Here is a 15,042-nt window from a genome sequence, read left to right as displayed (position 1 = left end):
GCGCCCCTTTACCGGCATCCACCCCGCGTTTAATGTTTGAAGGTAAAATGGTTTCGGAAACACGAACGAAAAATGTTATTTAAACTCGATTTTAGATTTTAATTTGCGATCATGTTGGGTTTATCGGACGGCTGAAAACGAAAAAAAAAGTTTCGGGAAATTTATGTTTTTATGTCGCTTTAGAATTAGATTTGAGTTTAAAACATTTTATATCGGATTGTGACGTTTTCGTCACAATTGTGTTAAAAAGACAGGTTGCAAAATTTACAAAGCGATAGATATCAATAAAGTTGGATGCTTTGGTCAGTTTACTGTTGATAGTAGTGATAATCAAATGTTTGTCGATAAAACGCATTAATTTATATATCAAGCCCAGACAGGTGCTGAGAAATATTATTTTATTATACATTCCTCGGCGCGCTGTTAACGCACAACAGTGCTTGAAAATCGAGACCTAGACTATCCGACACATGTCACGCTAAATTTCTCAAAAAGAATAGTATCGAGTCATGATCATATTGTTTACATTTATATCGTGCCTAAGAACAGAACATAAACGAAATAATAAACTTACCGGCTTTGCAAGGATCCATCCCAAGATCCCCCGAATCCTTATGCTCCACATGCATGGTCATGAGCTCCTCAATCGTATACCTATGCGACTCTCTTTCCTCCACCGAACTAACTTCGGGCACTGCGCACACGATTATTGCCAGTAGCGCGCCGATCGCCGCGGCGGACGCACGTCTACACCGGGACTTCATTTTGTTTTAAGCACTCACAAACACTATAACATGGTTTGATGTCACCTGCAACAATAGATAAGAATAATATTAGATATAGTAAAATATCATATATTTTTTATATAAATATAACCTAATTTTAATCGGAAATAACAATTGTCAAAATTTTATATCGTTAACTATAAAACCTAAATCTAAAAAATAAATAAAGCTCATAAATTAAATTACTTAAAACTATCCCCTGCGGCAAGGTGCAATAGAGGCTGGCAGCATTTCCTCGCTGTATTGCAATACTAATTCATTGAGCGAGCAAGCTGCCAGCTTTACAATCGCTGGTGACGTCTTAATTAGTGTAAACGCTATAAATAAAATTAAGCTAGAAATAAGTACTTCTAAGAATAAAATAGGTACTTGATTTAAGTCGATGCAGTTGACCGTAAAATTGCATGAGGACTTTATTAATGAATTCATTTATAATGTACATACATGCAATTTTGCAGATCAATGCAAAAAATACCTAACTAAAGTAGTAAAGTTCACTGTTATATAGGTTGTATATATTTAAGAACAATGAAAATTTGTCATTTTGTCTGGAAATTTCTAAGAATGTGAGTCTATTGTGCCTGTGAAAAACTGGTTTAGCCTACGACCTAGTTTAATGCAAAATGCCGCAAATATATAGCTCTCACTGACCGGCATATATTTGTGGCTTTTGCAGTCGAAACTCTAGGACCGTGGTGCCCAAGCGCTCATAAATTAATTCGGCAACTTTCAAAAAAAAATATTGATGTCACGGGGGACCGTAGGGCTGGCTCCTTCCTCGCCCAACGGATCGGCATAGCGATCCAAAGGGGGAATGCAGCCAGCCTTATGGGAACCCTTCCACAGGGTTCTGACCTGGGTGATCTAGCTTAATATAAACATATTGGGCTAGGTCACTCATGTTACCCTTTTTTTTTAGGTTTTAATTTTAGTTTTGTAGGTAGTTTTAATTTTAGGTTACATTTTATACTAAGTTTGTTATTATTTAAATAAAGTTTTGCAGTTTCCTAGATTTGAAATTAAAAAACTTTCACATTGTTTTCTCAATAATGGTCGAACAATGAGAAATGTACCTTTTCAATTAATCGCTCCAGTCTGCCAACCACAAGGTACCTGACTAAGTAAGACTACACAAATATAATAACCCAACGTTAAACTTTTCTAATCCAACTGGTAAACAAAGTAATTCGTTATTAACGATACTATTATAATATCAATTATAAACCTTTCTATGCCTAAACACGTTCATTGAAATTAATACAATAGCATATTTCCAAAGCTGCCAACGTAACGGCTGATGGGACTTTGGGTCTCCTATTGTTTAGCATCTGTGTGTTATTCAATCATTTCGATTGAATTAACGTAAACTTTGTTGCTCAAGGACCCTAATCTACTATGAACGAGAAGCTTTAACAATCAATACGAGCTGTACTTTGTTGTATAAAAAAAAATTGGTGCTGTCAATCATACAATATACACAAAATGTGAGGAGGAACTTAAAACGATGATGTCGATGGTCGCGCTTCCAGTTATACATTTTCAATCAATTTTGAAAATGTCGAATAACAAAGTCTTAATTAAGGATGTGGTTTTGCTTAAAATGTCAATAATCCATCCCAGAACCGCAAATCTCCATCCCCATACTACAACTGTAACGAAACTATTCAAACTCCTCACTAATGGCAGACACCACAACAAGACGCCACTATTTGCCAACAGAACCCTAACCAGAGATATTTCCATCGCTTAGGCTTATCTTACATTAACCAGTATATGTGTGATCTCTAGCGTCCTAAATCCCGATGTTCTTTTCAAAGGAGAAATTCAAATCGAATTTTGAACTATAATCGAAAGACGGTACCAAATTCAAAACCACCTGAATAACTCTGGAACTTAGAAGGACATTTGGTGGCGATATTATTTGGATTCAGACCGTATCAGCTTTACTGCTGCAGTATTGCTGCAAGAAATGTCAAATGTCGGGGAAACCTCCTGAGGGTCTACAATATATCGTTCTTAAAAAAAGAAGTGTACAGGTTTTTAAAGATGTTTGCCACCGATGTGGTATAAAAATATCAGAACATCAACATTGGTTGTCACATTTATTACAGCAATAAAGTCGGCAGCAAAGCTGCAGCAGTATTGATGAATGACAGCAATGCTGCACGTAACGTCAAGTCTTAGTCGGAGTTCATACTTATATTGGTTTCTCTGAGACGCACACTTACCGACTCCGAATACAAGCCTTGAGATTAAACGATCCCTTAAACTTTGACCTTTAAGTAAAAGGTAATAATTCATTTGTAAATTAAAAGCAATTACGCCTTTTTTCTATTAAAAGCGTTTTGAACAGAGATTTAGTACTTGCTGTTTAACTTTTTAAAGTATTGAGGCGATTTGTTCTTGAGGTCGGACTTTGGTTTCTCTTAGGGGATCATTATCTTCGATGTTTCACAATTTATATCAGATTCTAAGTAAGTTTCTTAAAAGCAAAGGCTCTGATTGCTTTAAGATTATCTACTTTATCTTTTTTTAATTATATAGGACGGAAATGAGGAAACTAATCGCCTGATGGTAAACGATTATTCTTGGTGACGAATTCATTATATTTTGACCTCATCATCAAAATCGGTTGTAGTGTCACAAAGGAGTCGACCTTAAAAAGTAGACTGCTTAAATAATTATATTATATTAAATCTATCGGAGATTAAAAGGTACAGTTTTTACTTAGAAACAACGTTGTCACTTTATTAAACGTATTGACAAGAAATACTTCATTGGCTAATACATTGTATGTTTTTCAAATATCTACGAACTATTAGTGTACACGCAAACTCTCAACCATGCCACTTAGTATATCTTTAATATAATCTAGGTGAAGGTGTTGAAGTTAGGCACTTTGAGCTCGCAAGTTTGAACTATTTAGCATACTTTCAGTAGCGGTATGCGGTTGCGTGTCATCATATTATGCTATGAAACATTTCATAACTCTATTTTAGCTAAGTACTTAAAGAGAAGTCTCACTTGAAAGTTTTAATATTAATAATCATCTTTCTCTCGTTGTCCCGGCATTTTGCCACGGCTTATGGAAGCCTGGGGTCTGAAAGCGACTACCATCAGACTTTTCAACCCAGATAAACTAGTCCTTATTCGGATTGGTCCGGTTTCCTCACGACGGTTTTCCTTCACCGAAAAGCGACTGGTATTTCGTATGTATACAATGATATTTCGTACATAAGTTCCGTAAAACTTATTGGTACGAGCCGACGTTAGGATCTGCGACCTGCGGATTCCAAGTCGCACGCTCTTATGAAATCTTACAGTTTATAAATGAAAACTAAATATTTTGAGTTTGTTGTTCTTCAGTTTTTAGACTGATCATTATCAGCTCATTAAGTACCTAAATACGAATAAAATGTTCCTTTACCCAAAAATGGAATCACTAAATATTCCTTTGTTATAAATAGGAATTTTAGGGATTGATATATTGTTTTAATAAAAACTAATCAGAATCAGAAATTTTATTGGTAAAACTCAACATTTTACATGTCATTTTTTCTTAACCTAGGTATAAATAAATAAATAAAACTAAAAATAATTTAAATAATTCATTAAAATAATGGTTCAATGACCAAATAGGTACAATTATTATGCAATAGGCAGTTATTTATGTGAGTGGGTTAATGATATACCCAGTTCATTGAGTGATTTATATGTTGAAACTCATTCGTGGTGCATATTTAATATCATTAACGGGTCTAACGCGATTAAATTCAATTATTTTACCTTCCCTTTTTTCTTCCTCCTTTCCTTCCTTCTTTTCTTTTCCTTTCTTTTTTTTCCTTTTGTTATTATTTTTTTATTTTGTCTTCCGTGACCACAGCTAATGCAACCTGGCTGAAACGTCGGATAAAAGGCAAAATAATGAAATTTAATCGCGTTAGACCTATTATAATAATATAATAATAATTCAGCCTATATACGTCCCACTGCTGGGCACAGGCCTCCTCTCATGCGCGAGAGGGCTCGGGCTATAGTCCCCACGCTAGCCCAATGCGGATTGGGGACTTGACATACACCTTTGAATTTCTTCGCAGATGTATGCAGGTTTCCTCACGATGTTTTCCTTCGCCGAAAAGCTAGTGGTAAATATCAAATGATATTTCGTACATAAGTTCCGAAAAAGCCCGTTAGACCTATTAATGACATTAAACATGTCTACAAAACGCGAGTGTTTAAAGTGTTATTATAATACGTGTTGAGTTAAAACAAACAGTTTGGTAAAATATACGTACTTACTGGGAATTTAATAAAGATAAGTTTAGGGAACGGATATTTTTTTTGTGATATACAGCAAAAGCGAGCGCCTGATGGGAAGCGGTCACCTTCGCCCTTGGGCATAATAATAAGCAACATCGGAGGAGTCACGTATTTGATGCCGACCCTTGTGAATCGTCTATAAGATATATAATTATTAAATAAAGTAGGTTCTATGGAATAAGTGCAAATATGGAAAAATATCTCCAGCAGTTTTCACGATGATTCACGGTTAGTTTCACTGGGACATGGACCGATGGGACCTCGAAAACAATGCAAAAGTTAATCACCGTCCATATCCCGGCCGATTTAATTCTTGTGAAATATCTATAACCACTCACATGATTCCAGCAACTAAGGTTTCAACATTTCGCACCTCTAAAATGATCGTTGCAACTCGAGTTGCGAACGGAGTGTATGCGGTTTTTTATTTCTTATCTGTGAAGGGCTGCACAGATATGGTGTAAACATTTATTAAAATACAGAATACCAACGTGACAATATTTAAAAAATGTTTCAACCACATAGACATAACCACAGTATTTTTTATCTATGTTACTTTGCAAGTTGTTCGGGAAAGTGCGAGTGTTAAAAGTTCCGCGTGTTTTAAAATGCCGTAAGTATTCAAATTTACATATTTCTGTTAGTATTATATATTTAATTACTCCGCGTTTATTGGTCTATTAGATTAAAACTATATTTTAGACGTACTTAATATTGATGACCATAAAATCTCACTTCAAACCAATAATTCTGTAGATTTTTGGCGTGTTTCCTATTTTAATGCCCTAGATTTCTATGATTACCAAATATATCTTGAGCAACCTATAGTCATTAAATAGTTCGATTATTAAATTACATTAATAAACAATAAAATGCATTAAATCACTGTGTATTATCCAGGATTAGCGAACAAACCATGTGACGGAAAATTGTAAGTACAAACACAGCAACTGTGGTTGCTTAAAGCATTTTTGCACATCGTAAGGCATGTGGTACACTAGACGTTGCATACGCGTTTTGGGGTGTTTGTTACTACTTACTTATAATTTCTATTTACTAATATTTCTTATATATATTGCCCGGATCCTGGGGTAGCTTGCCGTTTTTCGTCTGGCAGTGAATGTGTTAAAAGTTCCTATTTATGTTGAACATCTGCACCGCGCGACTGTTGTGCTCCGCCCTAAATAGGTAGCCATCTTTGTTTTTGACATGGCGCAGGTCATTTTGCCGGCCGCCGTGTTGTTTATTTACGTTTGTATTCAGTATAATTTCATGTGTTAATAGTTACTATTTGCTTATTGTGCTTAATTTGTTGTGAAGTGTATGTTATGGTGCATATATTATACGTGTTAGTGTAGTTATAAGTTAGTTCGGTTGTTGGTGATCGGCCGTTTTAAAAACACCATAGTTTAGTAGGTATGTAAATACTCTTTTGTTATTTTAAGTTATAAAGCCACTATCATTGTCATAATTACATAAATTATGTATTTTATTTCAAGGTAATTAGTGTCTTAAACGGTTATTTACTATATTTTTGTACTTCAGTGTCTAAATTAGCCACAAAAAAAATCACGAATATAGCACATAGTTACACGCTAGGTGGAGCAATTCGAAAGTTCCTTATCAGAATTTGAATCAGTTTTACTCTGCAATTTTATAGGTGAGCTATCAAGGTGTTTAGTATCAATTAAAAGCTTATTAAGCCTTCTTTAAATTTAATTTAAAAAAAAGATATGTTATCGATTTAGATTTTTTATTAAAAATAGTTTTCTACTATAACTCGGAAATTATTCCTTTGGGTAAACTTCGTGAATTTTTAATAATTATTTTTATTATAACAGCAAATAGCTAAAGTAAGAAAATAAATTTCTTTGTTTCTTTACCATTATAAAACCGAAAGAATCATTCCAAATGCTTAAGCAGAAGCAAAGTTATCGATTTTTGAAGCTATCACGACACTGTGCCGTCGTATCTGCGAAATGGCAGAGCAATTCAGGGCACCTTTCGTTAAAATCGGAATCATGTGAGTGGGTAGTCTGTGTAGACGAAGCAAAAACACCCCACCACGTTTTTTTTTATCAGTTAATAATATTTGTTGTAAAAATTCTTGACTAATGTTGGCCAGGACCCGAAGTGACTGATAACGCGGGTCACGGCCGGCGATAAGGGTATCCTCAGGGAGAAATGTTTTTATTTGTCCCGCGAATGCGATAACATGAGTCACTTTTACAGAAAAAACTTGATAAAAAAGGGTAGCTTATAATGTGTAAAGTTTTAGTTACGTCATTGCATCTGGGTTTATTGGGTTATGCCGGGAAATACTATAGAATTAGCGTATAGCAATACTATAACACATTAAAATCTCTTCAGTGGACAATACGACTCGGGTACATAAAAAATATGATAACTATAGGTATGTACTACATACCTATAGTTATCACATTTTTTCTTACTTGAGTCACATGTATTAAAAAATTGTATCCTGGCTGTAAGTATGTAGAGTAAAATTTTGCTTTTGATCGTATTAAAGTTGCCGTGTTTACAGGAAAGACACGAACAAGTTATGCACACAATAAAATGTTTTAGACCCTAGGTCACACTGAACAACTTTTACTATGAGGCTCGGGGTTTGCGTGTCAGGACACTGGTTGTGACACTAACATGTCGGATATATCAGTGTTAAAAGTGACGTCTCATCAAACAAAAACGTAGACGGCGTAACGAATACCTAACCTAATATTTATATTTGCGTAGATCTAATATTTGACGTATCTTAAAGTTCGAATCGGGCTGAAAGTCAAATTGATATTCTTGCGGTTTTCATTATCTTGTCAAATATTAGGTGAGTAGGTACTAAAACTACCGTTGTTAGACTTACTTATTCCTATATCTGATCAATATTATCAATAAGTATTTCTTGACAACCTACTTTGGAACTTACTTAAGTTTTAGAAATTTCTTTCTGTATCAAAAGAATCTTTCGGTTCGAGCGACATCTTGATAGTTAGCCTCATGATTAATAACTTTGTTTTCTGGTCATTAAAATTGTTTAAAGTGTAATACCGATAGCTTATTATACAGTAAATTAATGTGGTAGTGCGCAGTGAATAGAGAATCAATCTTGAAACGCGTTTTACCACCATTTCGGAGTCAATGGCCGGTAGTCCACGTGCTACTTTAAAGTCCAGCTATAGCTTTGCAAGAGCTAATAAAATCACCGTACACTGTCTTGTACTAAACGTACAATTCTAGTTGTATTTAAAGCTCCTAATACCTCGATATCGGCGAAATAGTGCCACTGGACTGGAGCCATAATTAAAAAAAAAACGAATGAATGAATATAAATATTGGCAAATACTGAATAGGCATACTCGTATTTCTACAAAATAACTCACTTAACATAAAACCGCTTTTAAATAAATTCAATGCTATAAAATAATGTAAACCGTAATATTCTAAGGACTGTCAATTCGATGTAATCAGCCACTGTTCTTTGACCCTAGACATTCACTCTTATTGCACAACCGCCCACACACCTTTATAGAAAAACAAACTTTATCTCATAATGTTACGGTTCTTTTTTGCTATTTGCCAGCCGGAGTTGGGCCGTTGTGATTTGTATGGTATTGGCAGCGGGCAGTAGCTATCAGGGAATGATAAGAGATATATTCCAATAATAGAGTGCTCTAGCTTTCTTTGTGTTGGGATGATAGCAAATAGTTTTGGTAACTGTTCGCTATTGGGGTTATATGGACGATTGAGCCCTTTAGAAATTCGGTCATGTATAAATTGTGTCATTTACAACCGTATTGTCATGTTATTAAAGATCAGATTTGATTAATCTGCGCGTCATCATGGATGACACGAACTACCAATAGACGTTGACATACGTCTTGGTGATCGGCACGCATCTCACCTGCGACTTTTACTTCATACGGGGCTCCCCGGGGTTTAATCGATTTTTGACTAGTTTTGTGTCGTTACTCCTACATTTGCACTATAGATAGAATTATAGAAAAACTGCTATCGGTTCTTCAATCTTTTATCTCCATTCTGGTCTACCAAATTTTGAAAGAAATGAATACTTATTTTTTTATATATTTTTTTAAACATTGTCTAAAAAAACACTTTTCGGTACTAGTATTCGTACATGTAAAATCCTTCACAGCACTCTTGCTGTGAAGGATTTTACATGTACGAATACTACAAGTTAGGGTTCGTCTTTGACGTCTCTAAAAACTGGTCAGAGATTTTAATTTTAAACTAATTAACACAAAAGTTATGGCCAGTAAACCAGTTTTTTTGGCCTAAAATTGTTTAACTTTGATGCCAAATATCTCGAAGACAGTGAACTTTGAAGTAAATATGGTATACTATATTGCTTTTAGCCGTTGCTGTAAATATGATAAGCAACAAAAAACTTTAGAAAACTAAGGGATTCAGATCGAAGGTCATTGGCGTTATCCGGACCCCCTTAATGCACCAATCAGCGTGAGCGATATTCAAGATCGTGACAACATAACATCAAACACGTAACAAATTCTCTAAGGTAAAAAGAACTACTGTATGGAATCGTTACACGTGGACAATAGTTATTTACGATACAAGTGCAGAAAATAGGAAATTCGCAACGAGTGGTGATAAATTAAAACACGACCGAAGGGGGTGTATTCAATCAACACTAGTTGCGAATTACCTATTCGCACGTGTATCTTACAACGTTTTACAGTACATATGTCTCTTGAAAGTTTCGACATATGCACGGAAAGTGCTCATTACCGCACGCGTGCGGGAAAGTAGCACCATAATAATTATGTACTGTAATAGTTATTTACGTTTACGACACAAGTGCGGAAAGTAGGAAATTCGCAACGATGGGTGATAAACCACTAACCTAACCTTATATATAATATACAAATAATTAAATACATAGAAAACACCTATGGCTGACGAACAAATATCCGTGCTCATCACACAAACAAATGCCCTCAACAGGATTTGACCCCGGGACCATCAGCTTCATGGGCAGGGACACCGACTAGGTCCGCACCGCACCAGGCCAGACAGATCGTCTATATATAATTTAGCTTTCAAATCGTAAATTTGTATATTCTTTATGACTGTGATTTTATTTTATTTTAATTTAATACATGAATTATAAATAATTACAACATAATATTGTACAGAAACAGTAGATTAAAATAAAATGAATACAGAAATAAAATAAAAATACCCCACAAACTATTAGCCCCGTCAAAAATTTACTTTTAAGCCCCGAACTGTTCCCTACCTGGCCCAAACGTTTCAAATATGCCAGCTGCGTTGCCACGCTGAATGGCTAAGGATATTTGTTGGACCAGATAAGATCCAGCCCGGGGGTCGCAGCCTCTGTCCCTCAACCGGCGTCCAATCTCTCTAACCAGCTTCTTGGCCTCGGCGCACCATGGCCCAGCCGTCTCGACAGCGACATACACTGGTCCGAGGTTGGCGTATTTCCCGTGTTTAAACTTAGCAGCAGCCTCAGCCGCTGCACCTGCCTTCTTACTTGTGTGGCTGACATGAGTGGAGCAAAAGTACACACACATGTGGCATCCCACAGCAGGCTCCGACCTTTTGCCCACGGGACCAGTGTTAGACCGTCCGGCCTCTTGCCATCTGGCCGGCTTAAACCAGGGGGTTCCAAAATACAGGGTATGTTTGCCGAGACCAAAGCGCGTCGAATCAGCTCATTAATAGCTTGGTGCCTACACTGACCTATCACACATAGACAGTTAGTCCTCATAAGGCTAATCTGCCAAAAGTGAAGCCGAAACTCGATCGATGTGTGCGTACGGCGCTCGTGTCTTACGCTCAGCGACACACACATATATACAAAAATGGGTTGCCAGAGTTCATTTATTCCCCTTAAAGTAGATGGATTTTAACCACATCCTTATACTTGGCTATCAATCATTTAGGAGTGTGTATGTAGATATTAAATTTGTAGCAAAAGCTTTCAAGGTTTCTTTTAAGGACTTTGCATTTCTGTACTTTGTGAAATAATGTTTAAATAAAAAGACGTTTATTTTTTTATTTTACAAATGTTCACAGATAATAGCTGGTAGAATTGACTTTGGAATAATGATTTTAAATCATAAATATTTAATGACGATCATTTGGATTTGATTTGGTTTGATTTTATTTGACTAATATTTTCTTCGGGTTGGTGTGGTGAAAAGTTTTGTGTTTCACTTGGGGCAAAATTTGTTTAACTCTCGTAACTTGAAACCCTCGCAACGCTCAAGATTCCATTTTTCGACGTTTTGGATCTTTATTTAGCTCGAGTAGCAATATTAGCACGAGCGGTTAAACAACAACTTTTCCACTTGTAAAACAAATAACTATTTATCGTCAGTACTCGTAATTGTACCTGCAGGCCTAGCCAAGGTGGCAATCGCTATTGCTTCGAACAACGAAACGCTTTGTGTCTCTCTATCAGTCTTCCATATAAGTGCGACAGTGACAGTTGCGTTTCGTTTTTACAGACCTTAACTGTAACACCTGTGTTCCACAAATAAAATTTACTTTACTTGCTCATCAAAATGGCGAGAGCATATTCGACTATGTTTAGTCGGTTTCCATATTGCATCGTTCCTATTTAATCTAATTTTTTCCGTCCATCTCGCAGACAGAAGCGGATTAGTCGGAAATCTAAAACGAATATCACACAAAATAAAAATATGAATTTAAACTGTAATTTTATAAAAGACAAAACATAATTTGAAATAAAAGAATGAAAAACTAAAAAAGAATATTTTCTATAGTCATACAAGGAACTTAAAGCAAGCATATTAATTTTATCAATGTAATCGTCATGCCTCATTTGGAGGAAAAAAGATTCATATCACCTGGCAACATTTATAAGTAATGGCGGCTGACGAAAATTTGGATTTTTGTATTTACAATTACGTAAAAATATCACATTAAACTGGATACTTACGCGTGAAATGTTATATCAGGCGGTTTGTTTTTATTCACTGATGTGTTGTGGCACCAATTCACCGCACAAATAACCATCTTTCTTGTATTTTTTAATTTATAACCGGGAGGTGTACACAAACCAACTCGACCTTGAGTACTGCGAGGGCCGTTCGGATACGATGACACGAGGGCGACATAATGTCGTACTCGAAATGGCTTCACTAGGGATGTACAGACTAGGCATCTAGGCTAGTTATAAATCTATGGGTGCCTAGGTATTCGTCCCACACACCGCACACAACTGAGACCGTGGTGCCCATTAAATTCGACCATTGCAATAATATTAATTTAATTGTAATAATATTAATTTTATTTTAATTGAATTAATTTCATATTGTATATTTTAATTTGTCACAAAAAATGGTGAATAGTGTTGATGCATGTTATTTTAAGTCCATAACATTGTACTTGACCATGATTCTAGCAAATAAAAAACTTTGAACTTTGATTTTTCGATTGGTGTTTTCTGTCAACGATTATATAACATTACAAATCAAACCCAAATGAATGCTGTTAAATACTCGTATTAATCATTCAAAATTATCAGCTAAAAGTCAATCCTACAAACCAACATGTGGAAACAACTCAAAATTTGAATCAAATTACTTTGTCACTCGTGTTGATAAAATGCAACGTTCTCATCAGTTTTTGAAGAATAAAGAGATCTGTTACGAGCTGGTGTAAAAAAAAATCGACGCAGACTGTACTCCACGTAAATTGATTTCCATATATTTGATAAATCTCCACTGCATCCCATAAAATTGAATATCGGAACTGTGCGTTATCATTGAATTTTATTTAACACATCACTCGCAAAGCAATGGATCGTATTTGTGAAAAACTTAAACCAAGCCTCCATCCCTGGAAAATGTAGACATGTTTTTGTTTTTATATTTTTCCAACATAAACACGGTGGGTATTTATTTTTATTTTTTATGCAACAGGTACATAATAATAAAGGTGCGAAACGTGGACACTGACACAAAGAGATAGAAAAAGATTGGAATGCTTCGAAATGTGGTATTGGCGGAGAATGTAAGGGACAGGAAAAATATCAAATATGAGATTTATAGATAGGATTAAAAAGAAAAGAAATATAATAAAGGCAATAGACGAGGGGTACTAATTGGACATCTGCTACGACACGATCTGTTCCTTAAAAACATCATAGAAGGTAAAATAGAGAGAAAAAGAGGAAGACCGAGAAAAAAATATTTATATTATCGTGAAATAGCAGCAGGTTAAGGAGTAGGCAGAGGAACGGACGAGTTGGAATTGCTCCACCGACGAGAGCACAGCTCTTAAATATGAAGAAGCAGAGCACATAATAAGGGTTCTTAAAATTCAAGCACCGAAGTTCTAATTATTAAATACTGCGGAATGGAGTATCGAGACAAACCATTGTGGTTTAACGATACTTTTTGATCAAATATTCTGTAATTGTGATTAATCTGTAATAAATATATAAAAAAATACAATACGAGAACGAGGTCCAGCGGTGGCAGCATGGTTCCATTTTTATCACTTGTCACTATGCCCGTCACTTTCGCGCTGAAGTGATAAAGAGCCGACCGTCTTAGCCCTACATTTTTATAAAGACCTTAGAAATTAAGACCCAATAAAGTACCGTTGCACATAATTTTTTTAAATAAAACAGCAGCAAACGCCTAAAATGCATGTAATAATGGTATTATGTGTACGTGTAATGGTAATGGTATGGTGTTACCATGAGGTTACGTTCTCCTGAGTCAGTCTTAAAACAGTGTTTTTTAGTATTTAGATTAAGCAAGCATGCATTTTTGTGGTAGTTATAAGGCCTTTCAACAATGATCCATATATTAAGCACATTAGAAGATAAGAGTCAGAGGCACAAGATGACACATTAAAGCTTTTGAGTGCGAAGATGGTGCAGGAATCATGGGGCCTACCGCGAAAACCGAAATTCGTCAATTGCCGGCATTTTTCTCTGTCACTCTAATTACGTCTTGGTGAGAATAAAAGATAAAGATCCCCGCAATTTGCGAGTTTTCGTTTTTGCGGTAGGCCCCCATATACTGAAAGTCCCCCAAGACCCTTCTCTTCTACTACCTCTTCATATCACTACTACTGAAGGCTGCAGCTTTTTTTATTTGCTTCTTTACCGTCTCCATGTTCATGTATATTGTATCTTACGTTATTTAGTAATAAACAGTCGTTCATTACAAGATTGTTGTATAAATAAATACATAAATATTATAGGACATTATTACACAAATTGCTAAGTCCCACAGTAAGCTCAATAAGGCTTGTGTTGAGGGTACTTAAGCAAGGATATATATATAATATATAAATATTTATAAATATGTACATTCCTTTTAAAAAACTGTGCTCCCATTGTCTCCTTTCTGACGGGACAAAATAATAACGAAAAATAGTCGATCCATCCTCTTCTTTTATTCTGTTTTAAATAAAACTGCGAAATTGTAAAGAAGTATCTACATAGGCATATGAAAATTTAGTCGGTTCCTACACAGTGTTATTTCGTGTAGTCACAATATATAATTACCTGCTATTTTATATTTGAAACCATATAATAATTACAGCGTTCATTAATTTTAGTCAAACTTAATTAGTAAAGTTACTGATACGTCCGACTTTAATGGCTAGTTTAATTTAACTTTACTCATATAATTACATACATGTTTATAATATTAAAAGGTCAAGTAATTGATTATGTTTTGCAATGAATATTAGTCGTACATTTAGGTGCAAAGGTAAGATACAGGTAATGAACTAAACTGTTACATAAGTGAAGACTTTTATGAAAAATATCGCTAGACCAGAAAATTCTATTTTATCATTATTTTTAGTTCCGTTTATTTCAAGGCATTCTTGAGCTTAAATTAAGCTGATTTCTCAAACAAACCGGTATTCACAA

General features: G+C 35.3%; 1 protein-coding gene across 1 annotated transcript in view; it reads right to left on the bottom strand.

Moving 5' to 3' along the window:
• Positions 1 to 15,042, bottom strand: part of LOC133520815 (bone morphogenetic protein 1) — a 139,609-nt gene that overhangs the window by 113,281 nt on the left and 11,286 nt on the right. The window contains exon 2 of the mRNA XM_061855487.1: positions 575 to 809. Within this exon, the coding sequence (XP_061711471.1) occupies positions 575 to 764 (190 nt within the window). The 5' untranslated portion in view covers positions 765 to 809. The remainder of the gene's footprint in view (positions 1 to 574; positions 810 to 15,042) is intronic.

Source organism: Cydia pomonella, chromosome 8 (assembly GCF_033807575.1).
Source record: "Cydia pomonella isolate Wapato2018A chromosome 8, ilCydPomo1, whole genome shotgun sequence".
Taxonomy (NCBI): Eukaryota; Metazoa; Arthropoda; class Insecta; order Lepidoptera; family Tortricidae; genus Cydia; species Cydia pomonella.
The sequence above is the reverse complement of the archived record's forward strand: the minus strand, read 5'-3'. Positions and strand labels throughout refer to the sequence as shown.